The 19,908-nt window shown below is 41.9% G+C and overlaps 1 protein-coding gene across 1 annotated transcript; it reads right to left on the bottom strand.

Moving 5' to 3' along the window:
- Positions 1–838: 838 nt before the first annotated feature.
- Positions 839–17,128, bottom strand: lrrc34 (leucine rich repeat containing 34). The gene is made up of 18 exons (XM_035414654.1): positions 17,003–17,128; positions 16,093–16,391; positions 15,029–15,882; positions 14,200–14,359; positions 12,527–12,705; positions 11,802–11,885; positions 11,322–11,408; positions 10,012–10,246; positions 7,514–7,630; positions 7,183–7,295; positions 6,696–6,760; positions 5,931–6,014; positions 4,619–4,747; positions 4,383–4,478; positions 3,628–3,782; positions 2,939–3,094; positions 1,836–1,962; positions 839–1,164 (listed from the first exon to the last, which is right to left on the bottom strand). The coding sequence occupies exons 2-18, from the start codon at positions 16,368–16,370 to the stop codon at positions 973–975; spliced, it is 3,111 nt and encodes a 1,036-aa protein (XP_035270545.1). The 5' UTR covers positions 16,371–16,391; positions 17,003–17,128; the 3' UTR covers positions 839–972.
- Positions 17,129–19,908: the final 2,780 nt, after the last annotated feature.

Here is a 19,908-nt window from a genome sequence, read left to right as displayed (position 1 = left end):
CTGCCATAGGAACTGGCTCACCTATGTTCATTGATGTTCATAATGATAGCAGTAGCATAATTAATTCATCCTACAGCAAGACAATGATCTCAAGCATACTGCTAAAGCAACAAAGGAGTTTTTCAAAACCAAAACATGGAAGATTCTTGACTGCCTAAGTTATTCACCCAATCTGAATCCAATTGGTAAATGGTAAATGGACTGCATTTATATAGCGCTTTTATCCAAAGCGCTTTACAATTGATGCCACTCATACGCAAGAGCAGTTAGGGGTTAGGTGTCTTGCTCAAGGACACTTCGACACGCCCAGGGTGGGGTTTGAACCGGCAACCCTCCGACTGCCAGACAATCGGTCTTACCTCCTGAGCTATGTCGCCCCAATTGAACATGTGTTTCATATGCTGAAGAGAAAACTTGAGGCAACTAGACCCCAAAACAAGCAGGAGCTGGAGATGGCAACTGTCCACCTGGTGATGTCTATGGGTCACAGACTTCAAGCACTCCCTGCTTGCGAAGGATATGTGACAAAATAGAAAACATGACTACTATCATTGACACATTACATGCATGTCCCAAACATTATAGTGTCCTGAAATTATGCAATAGAAGTGCTGTACATGGTGAAACCAAAGTGTATAAATACAATTTAGTAAAAGCAGAGGATATGCACTTTAACCAAATGTGAATTCTTTGATTAGAAAGAAGTACAGTGCTAAATCAAGAAAAAAATGTCTTTGTCGCAAACATAAAGCTCATTGTATTTCTTCCATTTTTGTGCTGTAACTTCGAAACATAGGCATTCATATTCAAGTTTTGTTTTGATTAATCACCCAACTGAAACAACAATTATTTTTTTTATTGACAACAAATACAGGTAATGATACAGGTAAGATTCAAAGTTTCCTATAGGGCAATTCTCCAAAGTGCTTATCATACAAAAAAGGTGAATTACAAGTACGATACTTGGTTGTTTTAAGAGACAACCAAGGCAAGTGCTGAGTTGCTGGCTGGGTCACCGTCCCGCCCGAAGCTAGGTGTCCAGTAGTAGTGCCTCCTCAACCCGTGAAAAACCTCCGCCAGAAACACGTGGCCGTCGACCTCATACGGAGAAACGTCTGTGTCCTCCTTGCGCAGTCGCCCGCTTTTAATGAGGTCAGCGAACGCCTGCAGGCAGCAGCACAGGACATTAACACAGAAAATGTTAAAATGAGCTGGATGTTGCCATTTCATGTTTGCTTATTCCTCTGAAAGAATAAGCTGTTAAATATCAACCACCTGTAGACAGCAAGAACTTTCTGTCCTTCATCATCAGGGAGTTAGTGGTTATTGCCCTGACATTCGTATGTTTCTTTTATTAACTCCTTTATTAAGGCAAATAATTAAATTGTATTTAACATATTACATTTGTAACAAACCAGTTTAACTCATTGTATGAGTTTACTGAGGCAATTCAGGACAAGTACCTGGAGGGCACAACAGCAGTGCTAATAGTCTATCTGGGATTGAAACCCCCCCCGCGCCCCCGCGCCGCCCTCCCCCCCCCCCCCCCCCCCCCCACGCCAAGACCAGTTCCCACAATTCAGCTCAAAGCTAGTATGTCAATATAAATCTCCAGTGCAGTGTGGGAACGATTATGTTTAATCTCTCCCTACAGCTCAGATGTTGAACATTCTGGCACAGAATGGCTGCCGTGTATCACCCAGGTAGGAGCTACATATTGGTGGTGGCTGAAGTGAGTTTCCTCCATCCCCTGTAAAGCCCTTCTGATCATTACACAAGACACAATATTAATGCAACTGCTTATTATGCTGAAATGCGGATGAATGGCCTCGCACCACACAGGCTGGCTCCTCCAGCTTATTGCCCCAGATGTAAATGTGAGACAGGGAGGAGTTGACGCCCATGGCTTTAGCGAGCAAAACCAGGCCCGCTGATCCAATGCTGTTGCTCGGGATAGACAGCCTGTAGAGAAGAAAAGAGGCCACGATAAACATTCTGACAGCCTCAGTGTTTCTTCAAATGAACTATATCGATGCCTCACAATTATGCGGATCAGAGCTGCTTTATGATGCAAAATTCAGAGGAATCAAGCAGTAAAGAATTATTGTTTTTTGTTCTGGGAGACTACTTGCACTGATCCTTAGACGAAATAAGACACCAATATTCTTTATTTTCCAGAACTTTATCACCTTTAACTGTCAACTTTTCAGAAATTTGAATGTTAAATAGTTTTTTAGTCTCAATCGCTTATCAGTATGCTTTAGTGTTCCTCATTGTTTTTAAAAACATCTTGGTTTTATACTTGCTAAGCCTTTAATAAATAATAACAAAAACAAGATTTTCTTAAATCCTTTGAAGTGTCTTAGGGAAATTCCTACATTCTTGTCCACATTCTAGATGAACGCCTGTCTCGTATATATTTGTAGATTGGCATGCTGTACAATTATGAGGTTGGCTGAAAATACCATTTACATAAAATCTATTATATCAAACTGTTTTGCGATTTAACAGGTAGAAGGAGATGATGGGTTCCATTGTGGTAGATTCACAGCCATTTCAATCAATGATAAATTGACCTTCTCTAATACACTGATAAACGACCAGCAATCAAAGTTTTCCAAGATGAGGCTAAAGACCCAGACATATTTCAGAATAATTTTCATCAAATTCTGCAGTACGCCCGCATGGCTTCTGCGTGCCCTCATTCAGAGACTTCTACAAGCTTCCAAATCCCCATTTTTTAAAGTGTTCCCCTCTAAAGAAAGAGCAAGAGCCTGAATTCAATCAGCCACGTCCTTTACTTTGACTTCCATCTGCCTACTGCCCAACTCGTCGCATAGTATTTGGGAACAGAAACAAGGCCACGCATTAAAAACGCAGGATGGGCGTTGAGTGAATCCGAGCCAGAGGGGGCGCTGGCGCCGGCAGGGGGACCCACGCTCTCAGGCTGCTGTTGTGCAGAGCGATGGCCTGGCTGAGGTGGGCCGCCCCCTCATCTTCTATCCTGTTTGAGGACAGGTCCAGGATCTCCAGAGTTGTGTTCAGCTTCAGAAGCTCTGCTAGATGCCTGGCCCCATCACGCGCAATGCTGTTGCTGCAAAGAAGGTAGAGCTCATTTGGTCACATATTGTACACAATGTTACGTGTTTTTTGTCTGTAAAATACCACACTGTGTCAGCTGAATGTTCACTGAATGATACAGCCAGAATACATTCTTGAAATGAGGCAGTAACACTACCACCCCTTGTTCCTGTGCACAGTAGCTATACTAGCTTACATTTTTTCCACACAGTCATGCAAATACATAGGAAATGATGTGTGATATTCAGCTGAATGCACTTACAGGATATTCTCTGACATCAGTCTGTTAAATAAATACAATGATGAAAATCGTATAAATGTGGATAATTTCAGCAATATTTGCTTAGTGAAACAAGGCAAAGGAAACATCAAATGAATGTGCAGACATCCTTTTGCCTCTTAAATACCAGCACACTTCTAACTTTGTAAAGTAACCACCACAGGTGTAAAAATCGTTAATTGTACTAGTATTAGCACTATACAGTATATTATAATGCCACAGCTCATTGAGGACCATCATTCTCCAGTGACTCAAGCGAGATTTACCAGCGGAGGTCCAGATATCGAAGGGTGGCATTTTCCCTCAGCGCCTGGCACAGTCTCTCCACACCCCAGTCCGTCATGCTGTGCTTTCCCACCTGCAGTTCCCGCAGGTGCTGGTTCACCTTCAGCATTCGAGCCAAATGCCCCGTTGTCTCCTCCTGGCAGGGAGAAGAAAATAAGATTAATAAAAATAAAGGCACATGAAGAAGTAAGCATCATCCTGGCTGACCTATGTGTAGAGAAGTGGTGTGGTCAGGGCGCCATCTGCAGGTGGAAATAGAGCAGTTTAGCTGTCCTGCAACCGCAGCTGTAGGAAATAACAGTAATTGATAACACTATATGTTCGGCCTGCAGTGAGACTGGGGGACTTCAATGAGAAACTCACGCGGGATCTACATGATCCTTCTTCTGTTGTTTGTGTTCTGTTGAGTTTGTGATATTGTAGAGCACACAATAAAGGCCCGTGTGCATCTATGACTCACATGTGATTAAAGTGCACATTCTCAGCTTTTATTTAAGGATGTTTTATATACTTTGGTTTCACTACATATTAATTACAGCACTTCTATACACGGCCCAGTACTGCCCTCCAGCCCCATGGATTGTGGATTCAAATCATACCCACACGTGTTGGATGTAATCATAGCAAAGCAGTACAACTGTGCTAAGATAAATCACTTTTTGAACATGCCTCAGCCAATACAATTACATTTCCTTACCCACCAATGGAAAGAAGTGCTTTGATTTGCGCCATATACCTGATGACTGAAGAGCAGGGGGCGGCTGAGATGAATGGTGCGGATGCTCCTGTTGCTGCTCAGGACGATGGCGAAGGCGATTAAGCTCTGTGTATCCTTAAAAAGAGAAATACATCTTCAAAAAGACCAGGAGCTATTTCCAAGCGAGTCATGGCATCAACCCATTTAAAAACAATGCTATTGCAAAGGGACCACAACTTTTCGGCCAGACGTTTCAGCGGTCCCAATTTCATTACCAGATCACAGTCTGAGATATCCAGCTCCTCTAAAGAAGAATTTGTCTGCAGCATAGAGGCCAGGTGCATGGCACCTCCATTCCCAATCTTGTTGCCCGTTATCCGTAAGGTCTTCAGTGTTTTATTCACCTTTTCAATGAAGAAGGAGGATTCAAAACAAAAGAAAAACAAAGCACTATAGGGTCAACAGAACAAAAATTCCATACATTCCACAGGAAACTCTTTAACTGCATGTGACGTAGGACACTGTCCCAGCTGTGATTTCCAGCACTGCAATTCCATACTGTGCTAACATACACACACACACACACACACAAACAGTTTGTAGCAAATTACAGTAGTTATTATATTTTTCAAGGTTGTCTGTATTAATATTACTTTTGTGTTGAATTGAGTTAGCCACCACTAATCAAAAGAACTCCTAGAATAACTTCCACTTCACTGAATTATTTATATTAATTTGGTATAAACTCAATATATAATATTATGATTTTGTTAAAATTAACGATTTGTGTGGCATTTTAATAATTTATTTTATATATTAAATACATTTTTAATATATATACACTCACCGGCCACCTCATTAGGTACACCTGTTCAACTGCAAACTGCACCCGTTAGCACAAATCAGCAAATCAGCCAATCACGTGGCAGCAACTCAATGCATTTAGGCATGTAGACATGGTCAAGACGATCTTCTGAAGTTCAAACCAAGCATCAGAATGGGGAAGAAAGGTGATTTAAGTGACTTTGAATGTGGCATGGTTGTTGGTGCCAGACGGGCTGGTTTGAGTATTTCAGAAACTGCTGATCCACTGGAATTTTCACGCACAACCATCTCTAGGGTTTACAGAGAATGGGCCGAAAAATATAAAATATCCAGTGAGCGGCAGTTCTCTGGGTGAAAATGCCTTGTTCATGGCAGAGGTCAGAGGAGAATGGCCAGACTAGTTCGAGCTGATAGATGGGCAACAGTAACTCAAATAACCACTCGTTACAACTGAGGTATGCAGAAGAGCATCTCTGAACGCACACCACATCAAAACTTGAAGCAGATGGGCTACAGCAGCAGAAGACCACACCAGGTGCCACTCCTGTCACCTAATGAAGTGGTCGGTGAGTGTATATCATATTTCCTGAATGAGACTGATTTATTATCCTTAAATTACATCACCATTTGCAGAAAAATGGTATAACCATATCCCCCACATTAAATGGTGCTGTATGTGAGTAGTAGAGGTATATCACCCTACAGCAGCATGTTCAGAACATGAACCAGTATGATGAAATCTGATGAATGCAATTCACCTACTTGTAAACATTTTCCAAGGAACTTTGCACCGCTGGCCTTTATGTTGTTGCCCATGAGATTGAGAGACAAAAGAGATACATTCTCCTGGAAAACACATTCTGTGTCTATAAAACAGATCCTGGAAAATACACAATCACCAACAAAATAGTCTCTAATAAAGTAGCTTCTCTTCTTAAGAAATGCTATCTTGCAAAATTCTCCTGAGATGCACGCACACACATACAGACCTGTAACATATATTATCCTCTGCAAAACTCTCTTATGTAAAAAGCATTTGCCGATTAAATGTACACTCTGTTTAACTATGTAATAATGTTGCTAAATGGATAAGAGCAACAGAACCGTAAAACATATCACCAAGGCTACAGTTCAATATGCATTTCTCCTCCTAGAAGAGTACATTATAACTGCCAAAAATAATTTCAAATCATGATTTCAAAAAATGGTCTTGGTTCAGAAAAATAAATAAATAAATCAGCATATGACATCCATTTTATATTGAACTGAGAAATACAAAATGATATTGCTAAAGGCAGGTGGCTACCATGCAGGTATACTGTATACTGCATGTCAGGTATGTTATGATGGGGTTAATGTACTGTGTAGTGTTCCTTTTCTACTAAGGAGAAAGTCAAAGTTGTTTTTAGACAGCTTCCCCTGCAGCAACTTTTGCTTTGGTTTGTGTTTGTATCACAAGTTTCTTCCACTTTCTTAAATATTAAACCGAGTTCTGGGGTAAGCATGACAGGACACAGCTACGCCTACCTGGAGAAGGTCTGCGAGGTGCTTGGCGCCTTCGTCGGTGATTTCGTTGTACCGTAAATCGAGAGCTACAAAATACGAAGGGTTCTCTTAAATTATACAAACCGAAGGGCCTGGGAAAGCAATACATTAACATAGCGGTAATTAACTCTTTATTTATTTATTTACTGAGTCACATTTCACTTTCGTCTCTTGGTTGCTGTAGCCTATATGAAACCCTCCCAAAACCAAAGCCACTTTTCCTGATGTTAAAACTGGGATAGGGAACGACTTTAATAATGTAATGAAAAGTCTGCATAATGGCTGAAATTTCAAATGCAAACACAATGGCCTCGGCAAAAATAATAACAACAATAATGATCATAATTAGCAGCCATATGAAAAATTTTGAGCAAGTAAGCAACTTAAAATTAAAAAAAAAAAAAAACACTTCAAAGCTGTAAATGAGTGCTTTTCACGAAGCACAATAGATTTATTCATCATACCGTACCTTTAATTGAAACGTTGTTGCATAGGGTTTTGGACAACGCTAGAGCATCTTCATCTGTCAGCTTTTGCACTGGCAGCAACCGGTTGTTCCCCGTCACTTTTATCAGAATCTCTCTTTATCAAAACAAGCGCCAACGTTATATTACGAAAAACGAGCAGGGATACGGGTAAAGTTTTATTTTTAATTGAAATAAGTTCACCTTGCACAACATGCAAGCAAAACACTTCTGAATTTCCGAGATGCCTGACTTTTCACAAATTCGTATATTAGCCAACTAATTTTTGCCAGTTACCCAATAACTACAGAATGAGAATATACGCTACCAACTTACTCGGTCTGTCCCTCCGTATCCTCCAGGACCTGTAAAATGTACGGATTCGGGCGCAACTGCAGCTCTGAGCAGATGACGGAGTATCGCTCTTTAATGCTTCCCATAACTTTCAGCCAACTTCAAGCCACAATTAAAATGTGAATTAAATCAAACACGATAGCTAATGAACCTTACCAAAACTAACTAAGTGGTTATCAGGCGAGTAAAATGATGCTAGCTGTCTGAAAGTGAAACATTCTCCTCCTGGAACCAAGGACTGTTTGGAGTTCCTATAACAACCGTGCGTTTCACATGCGCCGGGCAGCGCGTGCGCACTACACACGACTTGCTCACCTAATACAATTAGTCAGTGACAGCAGGTCACAGCTTCGCTTCAGTACCGTAAAATAATTGTGTAATGTGACTATGATCAACTGGGAGCCTCACTTCTGCTACAAAAATACCTGCATACTTTTCTGCCTTTATTTCTTCTAGATGTGTGTAGGGGAGAGGGTGTGGCTACAGAGCCTCTGTGGGATCAGGTTTCAACAGTGTATGTAGCGAGCTGCAGAAATTCCAGAAGTGAAGAAGCACAAGTGCAGCCAAGCGAAACAACAAGCTGATGGGGCCCTTCAAAAACCAGTCAACCTTGGAAGTGCTTTTCATTGATGGCAGCAGTTAACAAAGGGAATGATGAAAAGCGACGCAAAGTTGGTGTGTTTTCTGTGGGACATGTAAGTAACATTACCTCTAGCTATCTAGAGGTAACTAGCAATGTTACAGTAGCTAGTCGAGTACATGGGGTGAGTGGGCGGAGTGTTGAAGATGGAGGAGGAATCTTTTTCAATTGTAGACACAGGACAGGACCACAGCAAGGCTAAAAAATCCTGCATAATAAATCTTTTAAGTAATTATCAATGTACAGCAAGGCTTCCACAAAATAACATCCACAACAAAACCCCAGGATAATTACATTCATGGCAATAGATTACAGGTTCACTTCCTAAAAGCAAAGTAACGGCAATACAGAAGAAAAAAAATTCAAATCAGACATAAAACAAGCTTGAACACGCTTGCTTCAGTTATAGCACCCCCAATTGTGGACATGGGTTATTATTTGTTTCTGAGGTGGAGTGGAGATTTCAAAGCCTCCTTCTAAATTTGTCATTTCTATCATGTATGTTTTTTCCACAGACACTTTAAGCCCTGGAATAGTCAAAATATGGCTCCATTGCTGTTATGGTGCGTTAGAGTGTCCGCCATGCATGCATTTCTCAAAAGGGCACCGATGGTATAGATTTACAGAGACTTGCTATGTGTGTATATGTGTTCCATGGAGCCAATCAGGTAAATTTTTATAATGTCCAAGTTTAGCAAAAAATTCAAAATGAATGGCAAGAAAACATTCCAGACGGGAAATGATGTAATCGTGTCCACGAATGAGGTGAACTTTCAGTGAATCAGAGGGGACGAAACCTTGGACAATCGGCCATACGGTTGCCGAGTTATAATCCTAATCCCCCCCCCCCCCCCCCCAACCCAAAGTTTGCATAAGAACCAGCAGTGTAGGCAGAAGGATACGAAAGTGAATTGATTCATTAAGAGGCATAGAAAAACAGAAACAGAAAATTTATTTAATAATGTGAATGTATGCCTGCATTTATAAGAACATAATGTTAACTGACATTAGCCCATTCAGCCCATCTGGGCTGGCCATTTTACCAACAAGGTGCATCTATGAACTGTCACACCTGCTCGCTAACTCAACTAGAAATTGAATCTGTAATCCACTTTAGTAACAGCTTTTAAAATGCAAAAAACTAACTTCCCCCTTCAGACTCTTTAATCTTGTTTTCAAAGTACTTCTAAATCATTTTATGATGCGACTCATTACCTGCCTACAACATAATCCCACAAATGTTTTTTTTTCTTTTGAAAAAAATTACTGATCCTGAGAAATTAAACAATAAAAACCATGTTTCACGATGATTTAGAAATCCACAAGTGTCAGAATTCAAATCAATGTCCCAACAGTCAGACTTCATTGAAAAGTGAGATCACATCACTTAGTCCATTACGTCATCCATTTTCTTGAAATCGCGGTCCCTAGCAAGCGATGCTTGTGTCCTTTTGCATCCGCAAGTCATTTCTCCACCTGAATATGCACTGCAATGGAATGCCCTGTGCTCCACTCCGTCTGACCTGAGATTCTAACCTACAGCATTCAGTCGTGTCCTCAGTGCTACTCCATATTAAAGCCAGAGTAAGCACTCCATGCTCTTTATGCAAGGGTGATGCAACAAGCAGGAAACTCCCAACCCTGCCCTGCCCTACTAATCCTGTGCCACTCGCACCCCCTCCATCATGACCATGCTGGGAACACAACCAACCAATGGGGGGATAAAGTGAATTAGGTATTTGCACAAGGCAGGAAGGTTCAGTGCAAAGCTGCAGACAGCCAAGCTACCAGGCCCTGTGCAGCGCGAGCCAGGCGGTGGGTGGGAACGGGGACGGAGCCTCAGTCGAGAGTCTGGAAGAGGATGAACTCGGTCACCGTTTGGTTGATGGCGGCAGCAGCGGTGGCTGCTTCGGTGGCGGCAGCAGCCGCAGTGGCGGCTTCGGCATCGGCGGCGGCTTTGGCTCTGGTCATCAGCTCCGCTGTGCTGGGTCCTGGGGGGACGCGGGACAGCAGGGACTGGTGGTCGATAGGGATGTTAAGTGGGAACGGGAGCGCCGCCTGGTCTTGCTCGGGAACTTTGGTTTGCAGAGGATGACAAATAAGAAAACACAAGATTCAGAATACAGACAGTAATGTAGTCACTGGTAAGCTTCTCATGATGTTACTATTTTAACACCGGCGTTCCCTCTAAAAACACGAGTAATACACCGGTGTTAAACTTATATTATAAATACAATTAATAAAAATCTGTTTTAATTGCTAAGTACAGTTAACAAATAAAGATGCGTACCATGTTAGCATTCAGCACAACCTACAATAAAGGCTAGCTAACAAAACCTGCACTTAATTACAAAATCTGCGCATTGCAGACCTTTTCCATGAATATTCTCTGAGCGACAGCCAAGAACGAATAGTACCTATATTCACAATTTCAAATAATAAAATGCAGTTTTGTGTTGCAATTAAGAATTTTATTACTCACCTAAAAGCCTAATTAAGAAGAACTGGCGGTGTCTGATGGCTAAGTATTTTGTGAATTAATCAATGTATTGATAATCAAGGAAAATGATTGAAAATAGGTTGAGACCAATAATCAGTTTAAGGGGAAGTTTTCTGCCCAGTCGATTTTCAGCACAGAAGCCACCAGACAGCCGTACTTGAATTCAAGTTTTTCTTTCTCTCCATTTTTTTCAAATTATCTGCTACGTCAGACTACCACACATCTGCTGACATGACTAGGAGACTTTGAGGAGTAATTTGATGTGCTACCAGCAGCATCAGGAATGGCCAATTGGGCTTGGGCTATTCCTTGACTTAGGCTTTTACTTCTATACACTCAAAGATTACTACACAGTAGGCCTGCACTCTAATTTACAACTCTTCTAAGGCAACTGCTTGCGTGACATCAAGTGAAGACCGACCAACAACTCAGTGCTCAGCACCGTTTGTTCCCCTCCAACACCACATCTAATAACACACTGAACAGAGATAAGGCCACGTACAGTAGGTGATATAAATGTGCTTATATTCGTTGAATAACATTGACACTGAAGCTCTGCAAATTGACTTTTATTTGTTCATTTTTTACTTTTACTTTATCGTAAACAAGCCTAGACATAGAACTGAAATTGGAGGGGGTGGTGGGCTTACTGTTGTGTACTTTCAATTTGTGCTTCTTCAGATACTTTGCGCCCGTGTAGGACTTTTCACAGAGGTCACACTCAATTTTCTTCATACCTGTCAGAAAAGGACATATTTACAATGAGGCACAAAAGTGCTGTAAACATGCACTTGCCATTTCACAGACTGGTTAGTGCTCAGCCAATGCTAAAGCAAGGCTTTGAGGGCTATTTAGTGAAATGTTAAGTGTGTTGTTCGTAACCTCGTGTAAAGCATTTCAGTGAGTATTACGATTTTTTCATTCTTTCACAACACTTCAACTTTAACATGTTTTAATAAAACCTACTTACTCCCATATTCAGATGAACTGGGTGGAGAGAAATCTCCCAATTATTCCACTTAATTTGTACACAACCATGGTAACTAAAATATTAATGCGAAATCATACAATATAATCAACGCATGCTGGCTTAATGTGCAGACATCGATGCGTGTCTGTTGGATGCTCACCTTTTGAACACGGGAAGTGCTTTTCGAGTTCTTCCGCGTTCGTGAACGTTTTGTTGCACACTATACAGAAGCAGGAAGTATCTCCTGTTTGAGATCAGAGACATGACAATTAACCATCCAATCGCTGATTTTATTCAAACAGGCAGGAATAAGTAAGTCCTCCCACAAAAAACTACCACGGGCCTAAAAACTGATGTAAAGATATGAAAATGAACTTGCAGTGCCTGTCTGTGTCAAATCTATTGGCCAGCTACAAAAAATATTTAGAAATATTCCTTTTAACTACATTGCTAGCAAGAAATACAGACAGACATTTCTTTCATCCCCCACCCCCCAGGTTTTCTATTTTCTCTCTATATTACAGGGCTGTATCATAACTAGAGGCCTATCTCAACGTGCAATGTCCTCCAACAATTTGAAAGGCCGTGTAATAGCACGTTGTCCAAAATGCATGCAGCCAGCTGTTCCCTTCTTATCCTTCTGCAATCACCAGCTGTGCAGTTACACCTTGCAGGCAGACTGCAGGCACTCAGTTGAGCAGGGGAGTCACTGCTGCATGATGAGATGGGCAATACCCTTCCAAATGAATCCCTCTACCGCAGGCAAATACGCTGTCAGACTGCATGGGCTGCGAGCCGGCTGACACGGAGCATGCTCAGGACTGGAGGCACATTGCTTCTCAGGGGCTTGTGCTTTAGTAGGATGTGGTAGGGGCTCTCCTCTACCTGTGTGCTTCCTGGAGTGGGCGAGCAGGGAGCTGGAGACGGCGAAGGCCTTGCCGCAGGTGTCGCAGACGTAGGGCTTCTCACCCGTGTGCCTGCGCATGTGGTAGGTCAGCGTGCTGGCCTGGGCGAAGTGCTTCCCACAGCGGTCACACCCGTATGGCTTTTCTCCACTGTGTTTCCTGCCAGCAGGGCGGCAGCAGAGGGACACAATAAGCAACCTCCCACAACAGACTTTTACTGGTGGTGTTCCTACCCCTGGCCCGGGAGAGCCAGGGGTGTGGTCCAGTTTCTGTTGTTACTTGGCGCAAAATGGATCAATTAAAGTATCTGGTAACAGTTACCTCACCTCATCTGGTTTAATGGGTCTAATCTGGTTGCTGATGATTCTAAGTGAAAAACCAGAAAACCCCTTTACAGCACCTACAGGGTGGATTAAATCAATAAAAATTTGGATGAAGAACTACTGGAAGGAATTTTGCATTCAAGTTTATACTCTGAGTTTCAAATGCAGAAGTTAACTATTTCTACCAGGGGCTGAACGCCTTTGAAAGTGCCATTTGTATTAGTAGGTGACTTTATGCCTATCAATCATGTCCACTAATAACACACATTTATATGCGTTTGTGTGCTTTCTAGGGGCTGGATTTTCAACAGGGGGCCTGGTCCATGGACCCTTGGAGGTCCTCGAAGGTATTGTAGGGGGTTCCTGGCCAGACTTGATCTGCATCGACTCTTTAAAAATATATACATAAACCTTTTAAATTAATGATGGGGGGTCTCTGGGATGCCTTTGAGTCTGGGTGGGGGACCCTGTACCAAAACTGGTTGAAAACACTTGTTCTAGAGGAAGGGTTAGGTCCTTACCAATTTAACTTTTTTAAATTGACTTGGGGTTGGAGCTCAGCACCTCTGTCAGTGTTGCAACTACATTGTGGATAGCAACCCCCCAAAAAAAGCACCTAGTCACTTACTAAAAATGACTCACTTTCAGCAACATTACCAACTGTGTCCCAAAGAGTTGATTATTATTAGTGCCCCAATGCGTTTAAATATAAAAAGCCAATTCTACATATCCATTTTATATACCTTCTGTGAGACAACTTCAACTGTTTAACAAAACTTGTTTACTTCAACCACTTCCTCTACTAATGTTCAGTTGTTTACTTAAGTAAAAGCAATTGTTCCGATTTTGTTGTTTTATTAGCCTAATAAGAAAACTTCTACAAACATCTTAATCTCCATATCTGGGATACAAATGTTTATGGCATTACTAAATATTTTTTGTAGGATTCTGTTTATGTCCATTTTTGGAATTCCCAGATTTAGTTATATTTTCATTTATAATTTTGCTTTTCTATTTTTTTAAATTTTTTTAACAAATTTATACAAAAAAGCCCAGAGAGAGTACATTTTGGAGGTACCTATACAGCCTACTCAAGATTCGTGTTTCGTGGAGTTTCATTCTTTCCCCCATAATCTGGCAACACCGTTTTGAATCCAAATAGTAGCTAAAATGCGAGAATTACATTTTGCAAATATTAGCTAAAATTATACTATCGCATCATTTGGCCATGTTTAAGCCACAAATCAAGCTGTCCCTACCAACTCTACAAAAAAATTAATTGGCAACACTGCTCACTGTCAGGATTTCCCAGAATTCCCAAAGCTCCTACCTGACATGTATTTTGAAATTACTGGAGGTGGCGAACTGCAGCCCGCAAGAACCACACTTGTAGGGCTTCTCCTCTCCGTGGTGCATGCGGCGGTGGAAGACCACCTGGCACTTCTGGGCAAAACTCTTATCGCATATGTCACACTGGAAGGGCTTCTCCCCTGTGTGCAGAAGATAAAACACAGAGTACAATGTTCAACATTGACAGGGGACATTTTTATGATTGACAATCATGTTGGACACAGGGAGGGGAAAAATACATGCACTTTATTTTAAAATAAACCAAGAGAGAGAGAAAAAAACACTGAATTTTCTGAATCAAGTCAAAAATAAAACAATCCCGACTAGACACTCAACTAAAAGCGGAAGCCTTGCTATTTGGACAGAAAAGCCTGAAGGTGCATTCACATTGGCGCTAGTATCAAATGGCTAATTGTCCCGATTTTCAATTGGTGGCACACGCAACTCCATGACAGCTCCTTCCCTTGACTGTGACTGTGCAACAATGGGATTTTTGTCATCTGGACTGCACTGTGTAGGAGAGTATGGTTACTACTCTGAAACTACTCACATGCAGGAGAAGGCAATAATGAGGTGCACATCTATTGCATAATAACCAGAGATCTATCTCAAACTACAACTAGGTTTCAACAGAGCTTACGTACAGTTTCATTTGTTTGGGGGCAAGGAAATATCTGCAAAAGGTGCAAAGCATTGTAAGAGCCAATGTGAACACACCATAACTAAAAATCACAGACTGCTTTTGAAGACCACGCACCTCTCCACCTGAGCCACAGCCCCGTGGGCTCCGGAGGCTGAAGGCACCTCACCTGTGTGTGTTCGCATGTGCGTCTTCAGCTGGTTCCCCTGGCGGAAGGCTTTGTTGCAGAGCTGGCACTGGTACGGCTTGACACCGCGGTGAATGCGCATGTGGCGCCGCACGCTGCTCGACTCGGAGAACACCCGCCCGCAGACGCGGCACACGGGCTTGCCCTCCACGAACACCAGCTGCTCGTCGTCCTCGTCCGGGTCGGAGGACGGGGCGTGCGAGCGGTTCTCCTTGAGCCTGCCCTTCCTCGGCCGGCCCCTCTTCCTCTTGGGGGGGCGCTGCTCCTCTTCCGGGCCGTCCTCGCCGCCCACCGCCCACGGCGCCTGCCAATCGCGATCTTCCGCGTCAGCGCGAAGCGCCTTGCTGGCCCGTGCCCCTGGGGGCCTGCCCGGGGACCTGCCGGGAGGTTTGGACTGCCCCACCAGGTCGGGCTGCCCAATGAGATGCCTGGTTTCTCGCTGGAGGACAACGGTGCAGTTCTTTAGGATGCTGCCATCCGGCATGACCTTAGGCTTCCTGGCCCTCTGCGACACCCTGGTTCTCGATACTTCTGCCTCCATCACTTCCACCACCTCACCATGCTCCTGCGCCTCCTCTTCCTCCTGCGCTGTGGGCTGCTGATCCCCCTGCCCGTGGTTCACGTCCTCGGGAGCCCCCACCTCCTCCTCCTCTTCAGGTTCAAAAGAGTCGTAGGCGTCCGAGCTGGGTGGGGCAGGTTCTTGATCGTGGGTGTCACTCGTCTCCCCTGTCCCGACAAAGACGGGCTTGATGTCTTCCTGGACCAGGATGCAGAGTGTAATGACGTCTTCCATCTGAAGAAAACTGGCAGCCTTGCAGATATCTTCTACGTTGTCGCTGTACACCAACCCCATGTAAAACATGAGACAAATCAAGCAAAACGGCATACATGTTTTATGAAATAGAAGGAATTTGATGATAATATTACACGATGGAGCATTTCACAATGATGGTAATTAAAAGTACTCCCATTAGTTGATCTAATTACCACTAAGTAATCAAATATTAGGACCAATTAAAAAGTAGAAAATCATCGCCTATGGCTACCTGTCAACATTCAGGTACCCGGTGTATACGTAGTCCAGCAACTTCTGGAACACTTGCTCGTTGACACATTCAGGATCCAGTGAGGTGGTGACGCAATTTTCCGCTGAGCTCTGCCACTGGGAGCTAAAATATTCACTGAACGCCGCCAAAACGTTTCGGTGGGCTCGGAACCGGGAAGGGCCTATTGCGACAGTACAGTCACAGAAGCAGCCGGCCTCCAGCTGCTTCCTCAACTGCTCCAGGAGTCGCTCGCTGTGAGGAAGTGACTGCATAGCCATTCCACTGCTAACCCGCTTCACCTGCAATGTTATAATTATTGACAATGGATACAAGATAATAAAAATGCTACCATACGTAAGTGGGGGAGCAAAATACAAAAACAAACGATAGCTAGCTATCGTGTTGCACTGGTCATATTCAGCAGATGACGTAATTTTAAAAGATCGCGACTAAAAAGTAATCTAGGTAGCTAGCTACGTTAGCTAGAATTTTCCACAGCAGTGATACCACGATAGAGACATGTGAGATGACAAATAGCAAGCCAATGAAACATTCGTTTAACTTTACTTGTGTTAGCTACTGCAACATAAGTTAACTAAAACAATATTATGTAGACGGGATAAGGCGTGTCACATGCGGATGGATGTAACCGCTTTCATAGTGATTTCCATAACATTTCACAAATAAATACAAGAAAGCAGTTTTTAAAACCGCTTCAAACTCAAGCATAAACCGGATATACGTTTTCTCAGACATGGAAATCCAAACTGGCTAACTTAAGAAGCTACCGGTCCGCCAGAAAGAACAACACGGTTTATTTAAAAAACGGACGTTCTGGAGAAGTTAAAACACCCAAGCTAGCTGGTATGCACACACAACACGAAATGCAACCACTTTAAAGGTAACTTACAGTAGCTCAAAGTACGACTATCTCTTTCAAAAAGCAAGATGTTTGCAGAACCAGGGTACCTTCTTAATACCACTATTTCGCTTTCAGGCGTCTTCTGATGATGTCACAGGATTTACGCTCTGACCATCATTACACAACGTAATTTCCGCTCCCACAAGCGCAACTCCTTTAGAATAAACCTGGAATAATCATACAGAAGTGGCAAAAGAAACGCTGACTTGCCTTCACATAGTATCAAAATATTATCAGAATGGAGATGTCCTCATTGCGAGGTTGAGTTCTTGTCCGCAATTACTCCACAACACCCAATCTCCAGTGAAAAAAGATTATAAAGACTTTATTTGGTTTGTTATTTGGTTATAAGTTGGCGTGCCTTCATCAGGGTAGGCTACAAAGGCGATACGCGTTCGTGCGACTCCTCTTATATATGGAATAAACATACTTTAATTTATAACTTATTATAATGACCTATTTAACAAATTTTTCTTCAGTTTGATGAGAAAATGGGTGCTTCACAGCTCAGGTTGGCTGAGGGCGTGCTTTCCTGTCTAACTGGATGGAACATGGACACATCGTAAACAATTGGCTGTTGAATTGGTTAATTCGACTGTCATCGTCATTTCCATATAATCGAAAAATGACAAGAATAAATAGAATGAAAACTCGGACTTGCGTGAAAATTTAAATTAATATTGCAGTGGTACAGCCACCGTTTGCTTTCATCTTTTAAAGTTACTGCTAGCGGAGCAGCTAAATACTTGAAGCGTGCCATCCAGACAAGTTTTCACCTTGTCTGGATCATCACGCAGGTTTTCGCCACAAAAGTAATGAGCCAATAACTGTTACACCACCACCGTTTGTGGTGTTCACTCGCTAGGTGACACTGTCATAAAATTTTCCCCGACCGTGAAGACTGCCTTACTTGTTTACATTTTGGACAGATGTGGCTAGTGGGTAAATATATTGCTGTTTCGAAAGTCACGTTAAACAAGTAGAAATTAACGCCATCAGCGGTGATTAACACATCTACCAAGTATTTTGTTAGGCCATATAGGCCTAGGCTACAAGGTTAAGCAGGCAGAAAATCCCTTAAACTGATTAACGTTGTTATTGGTGTCAACTTGTTTTTAATTATTGTACTTGATTAGAAATGACATATTACTAAATATGATAGAGACAGGTCTCCTCAATTAGTTTAGACGAGAAAAACATTCTATTTGCGTCACAAAAATGTGCACATTTCAATCTACACTAGCATATTAAAAACTGGATAAACGTAGCCTACACACTCCGAAAATGTTCATGGCAAAGATCTGGAATACGCAGATTTTGTCATTTGAACGAGCACAGGTTAGATGGCATTTTTGAGTTTATAATTTATTTTGAATTTATTTGATCTTCATAGCATGGCGTGACGAAGGAAACTTTATCTACAATTGAATTTTTCAGATCGTGGGCAGACTTGTTAATCAAGGAAAATGATTGGAAGTCAAGACTAATAATCAGGGGAAGTTTTCTGCCGCCTCGATTTTCAGCTCACCAGCCACCACTGTGCCTTAAGTTAAACTACCAGTACTAGTCAGTTAGCTAAATGTGTGTAATAGAACACACCTTGCCACACCATATTGCCACTATAAAAACTCTCTCTCTTTCTCTACCAAAATATAACATAAGCTGTGTTTTCCATTTGATTTGTCAGTTGTTGTGCATATTGTGTTTTTGTTTTGTTTGATCAACTTTACTGTATAGTGGATGCAATGCATTTTAATACAATTTTGGACCCAGCTCTGCACTCTCTTGACTTTTTTTAAAATTTATTTTTATTTTTTAAGTGCCCTGAACTGATGTCCCCTTAGGCTACATTACTTTTGTAATGTAAGGGGGACATTAGCAGTAAGATTAGGCTACACTAATTCTAGGGTGAGTTTTTCCCTATATCCTCATGCTGAAATCTACTGTAAATCCACATTTTAAAGCTGATATTAAAAAAAAATTTAAAAAAAAATTCAAATCTTAATTTCTCATCTGTAGACAGGTTATAACCAAAAGTAGGCTGCGCTTCATAACATATAATGTGTGAATTCAAGTTATTTGCGGCTGCAGATTTTTAAAAATGGTGGTTGAAATAAAATTCTGCGAGTACTCGACCAATCAGAAATGTTCAGCGCTTGCGCCCCTCCCCAAAATTTCCTGTACTTTTCGAAAGTACTACCCCCCGAGCCACACTTGAAATCAATTTAGACCTTTTATCTGCTTACTTGTAGATGAAATAATGAGGGAATAAGACACATGCCACACTTGAAATCAATTTAGACCTTTTATCTGCTTACTTGTAGATGAAATAATGAGGGAATAAGACACACCTGGCCATGGAACAGCTGAGCAGCCAATTGTCCAATTACCTTTGGTCCCTTAAAAAGGGGGGACCACATATGAAAAGTGCTGTAATTCCTACACCGTTCACCTGATTTGGATGTAAATACATTCAAATTAAAGCTGAAGGTCTGCACCTTGAGCTCATATTATTTAATTTCAACTCCAATATGCTGTGGTAGACAGCTAAAATAACAATAACTTTGTCAGTGTCCAAATATTAATGGACCTGACTGTAGCTCTTCAGCATGACCCATTCTACTGCCAGTGTTTGCCTATGTAGAGTACGTGGCTGTACGCTTGATTTTGTGCACCTGTTAGAAGGGGTGTCCACATACTTTTGGCCATGTAGAGCATATATATATATATATATATATATATATATATATATATATATACATATATATGACTGTGCGTGTGTGAAAGAAATGCACTAATTCTATAAGTAGGTTTAAATTTTCTTTTTTTTAAATTAAAATGCAAATATAACACAATATAGAAAATAATTCTGGAACAAAATAACCACAAGCTTG

The sequence above is a fragment of the Anguilla anguilla genome, chromosome 4, assembly GCF_013347855.1.
Source record: "Anguilla anguilla isolate fAngAng1 chromosome 4, fAngAng1.pri, whole genome shotgun sequence".
NCBI lineage: Eukaryota > Metazoa > Chordata > Actinopteri > Anguilliformes > Anguillidae > Anguilla > Anguilla anguilla.
Note: the sequence above shows the minus strand (reverse complement) of the source record. Positions and strands in the feature narration are given on the sequence as shown.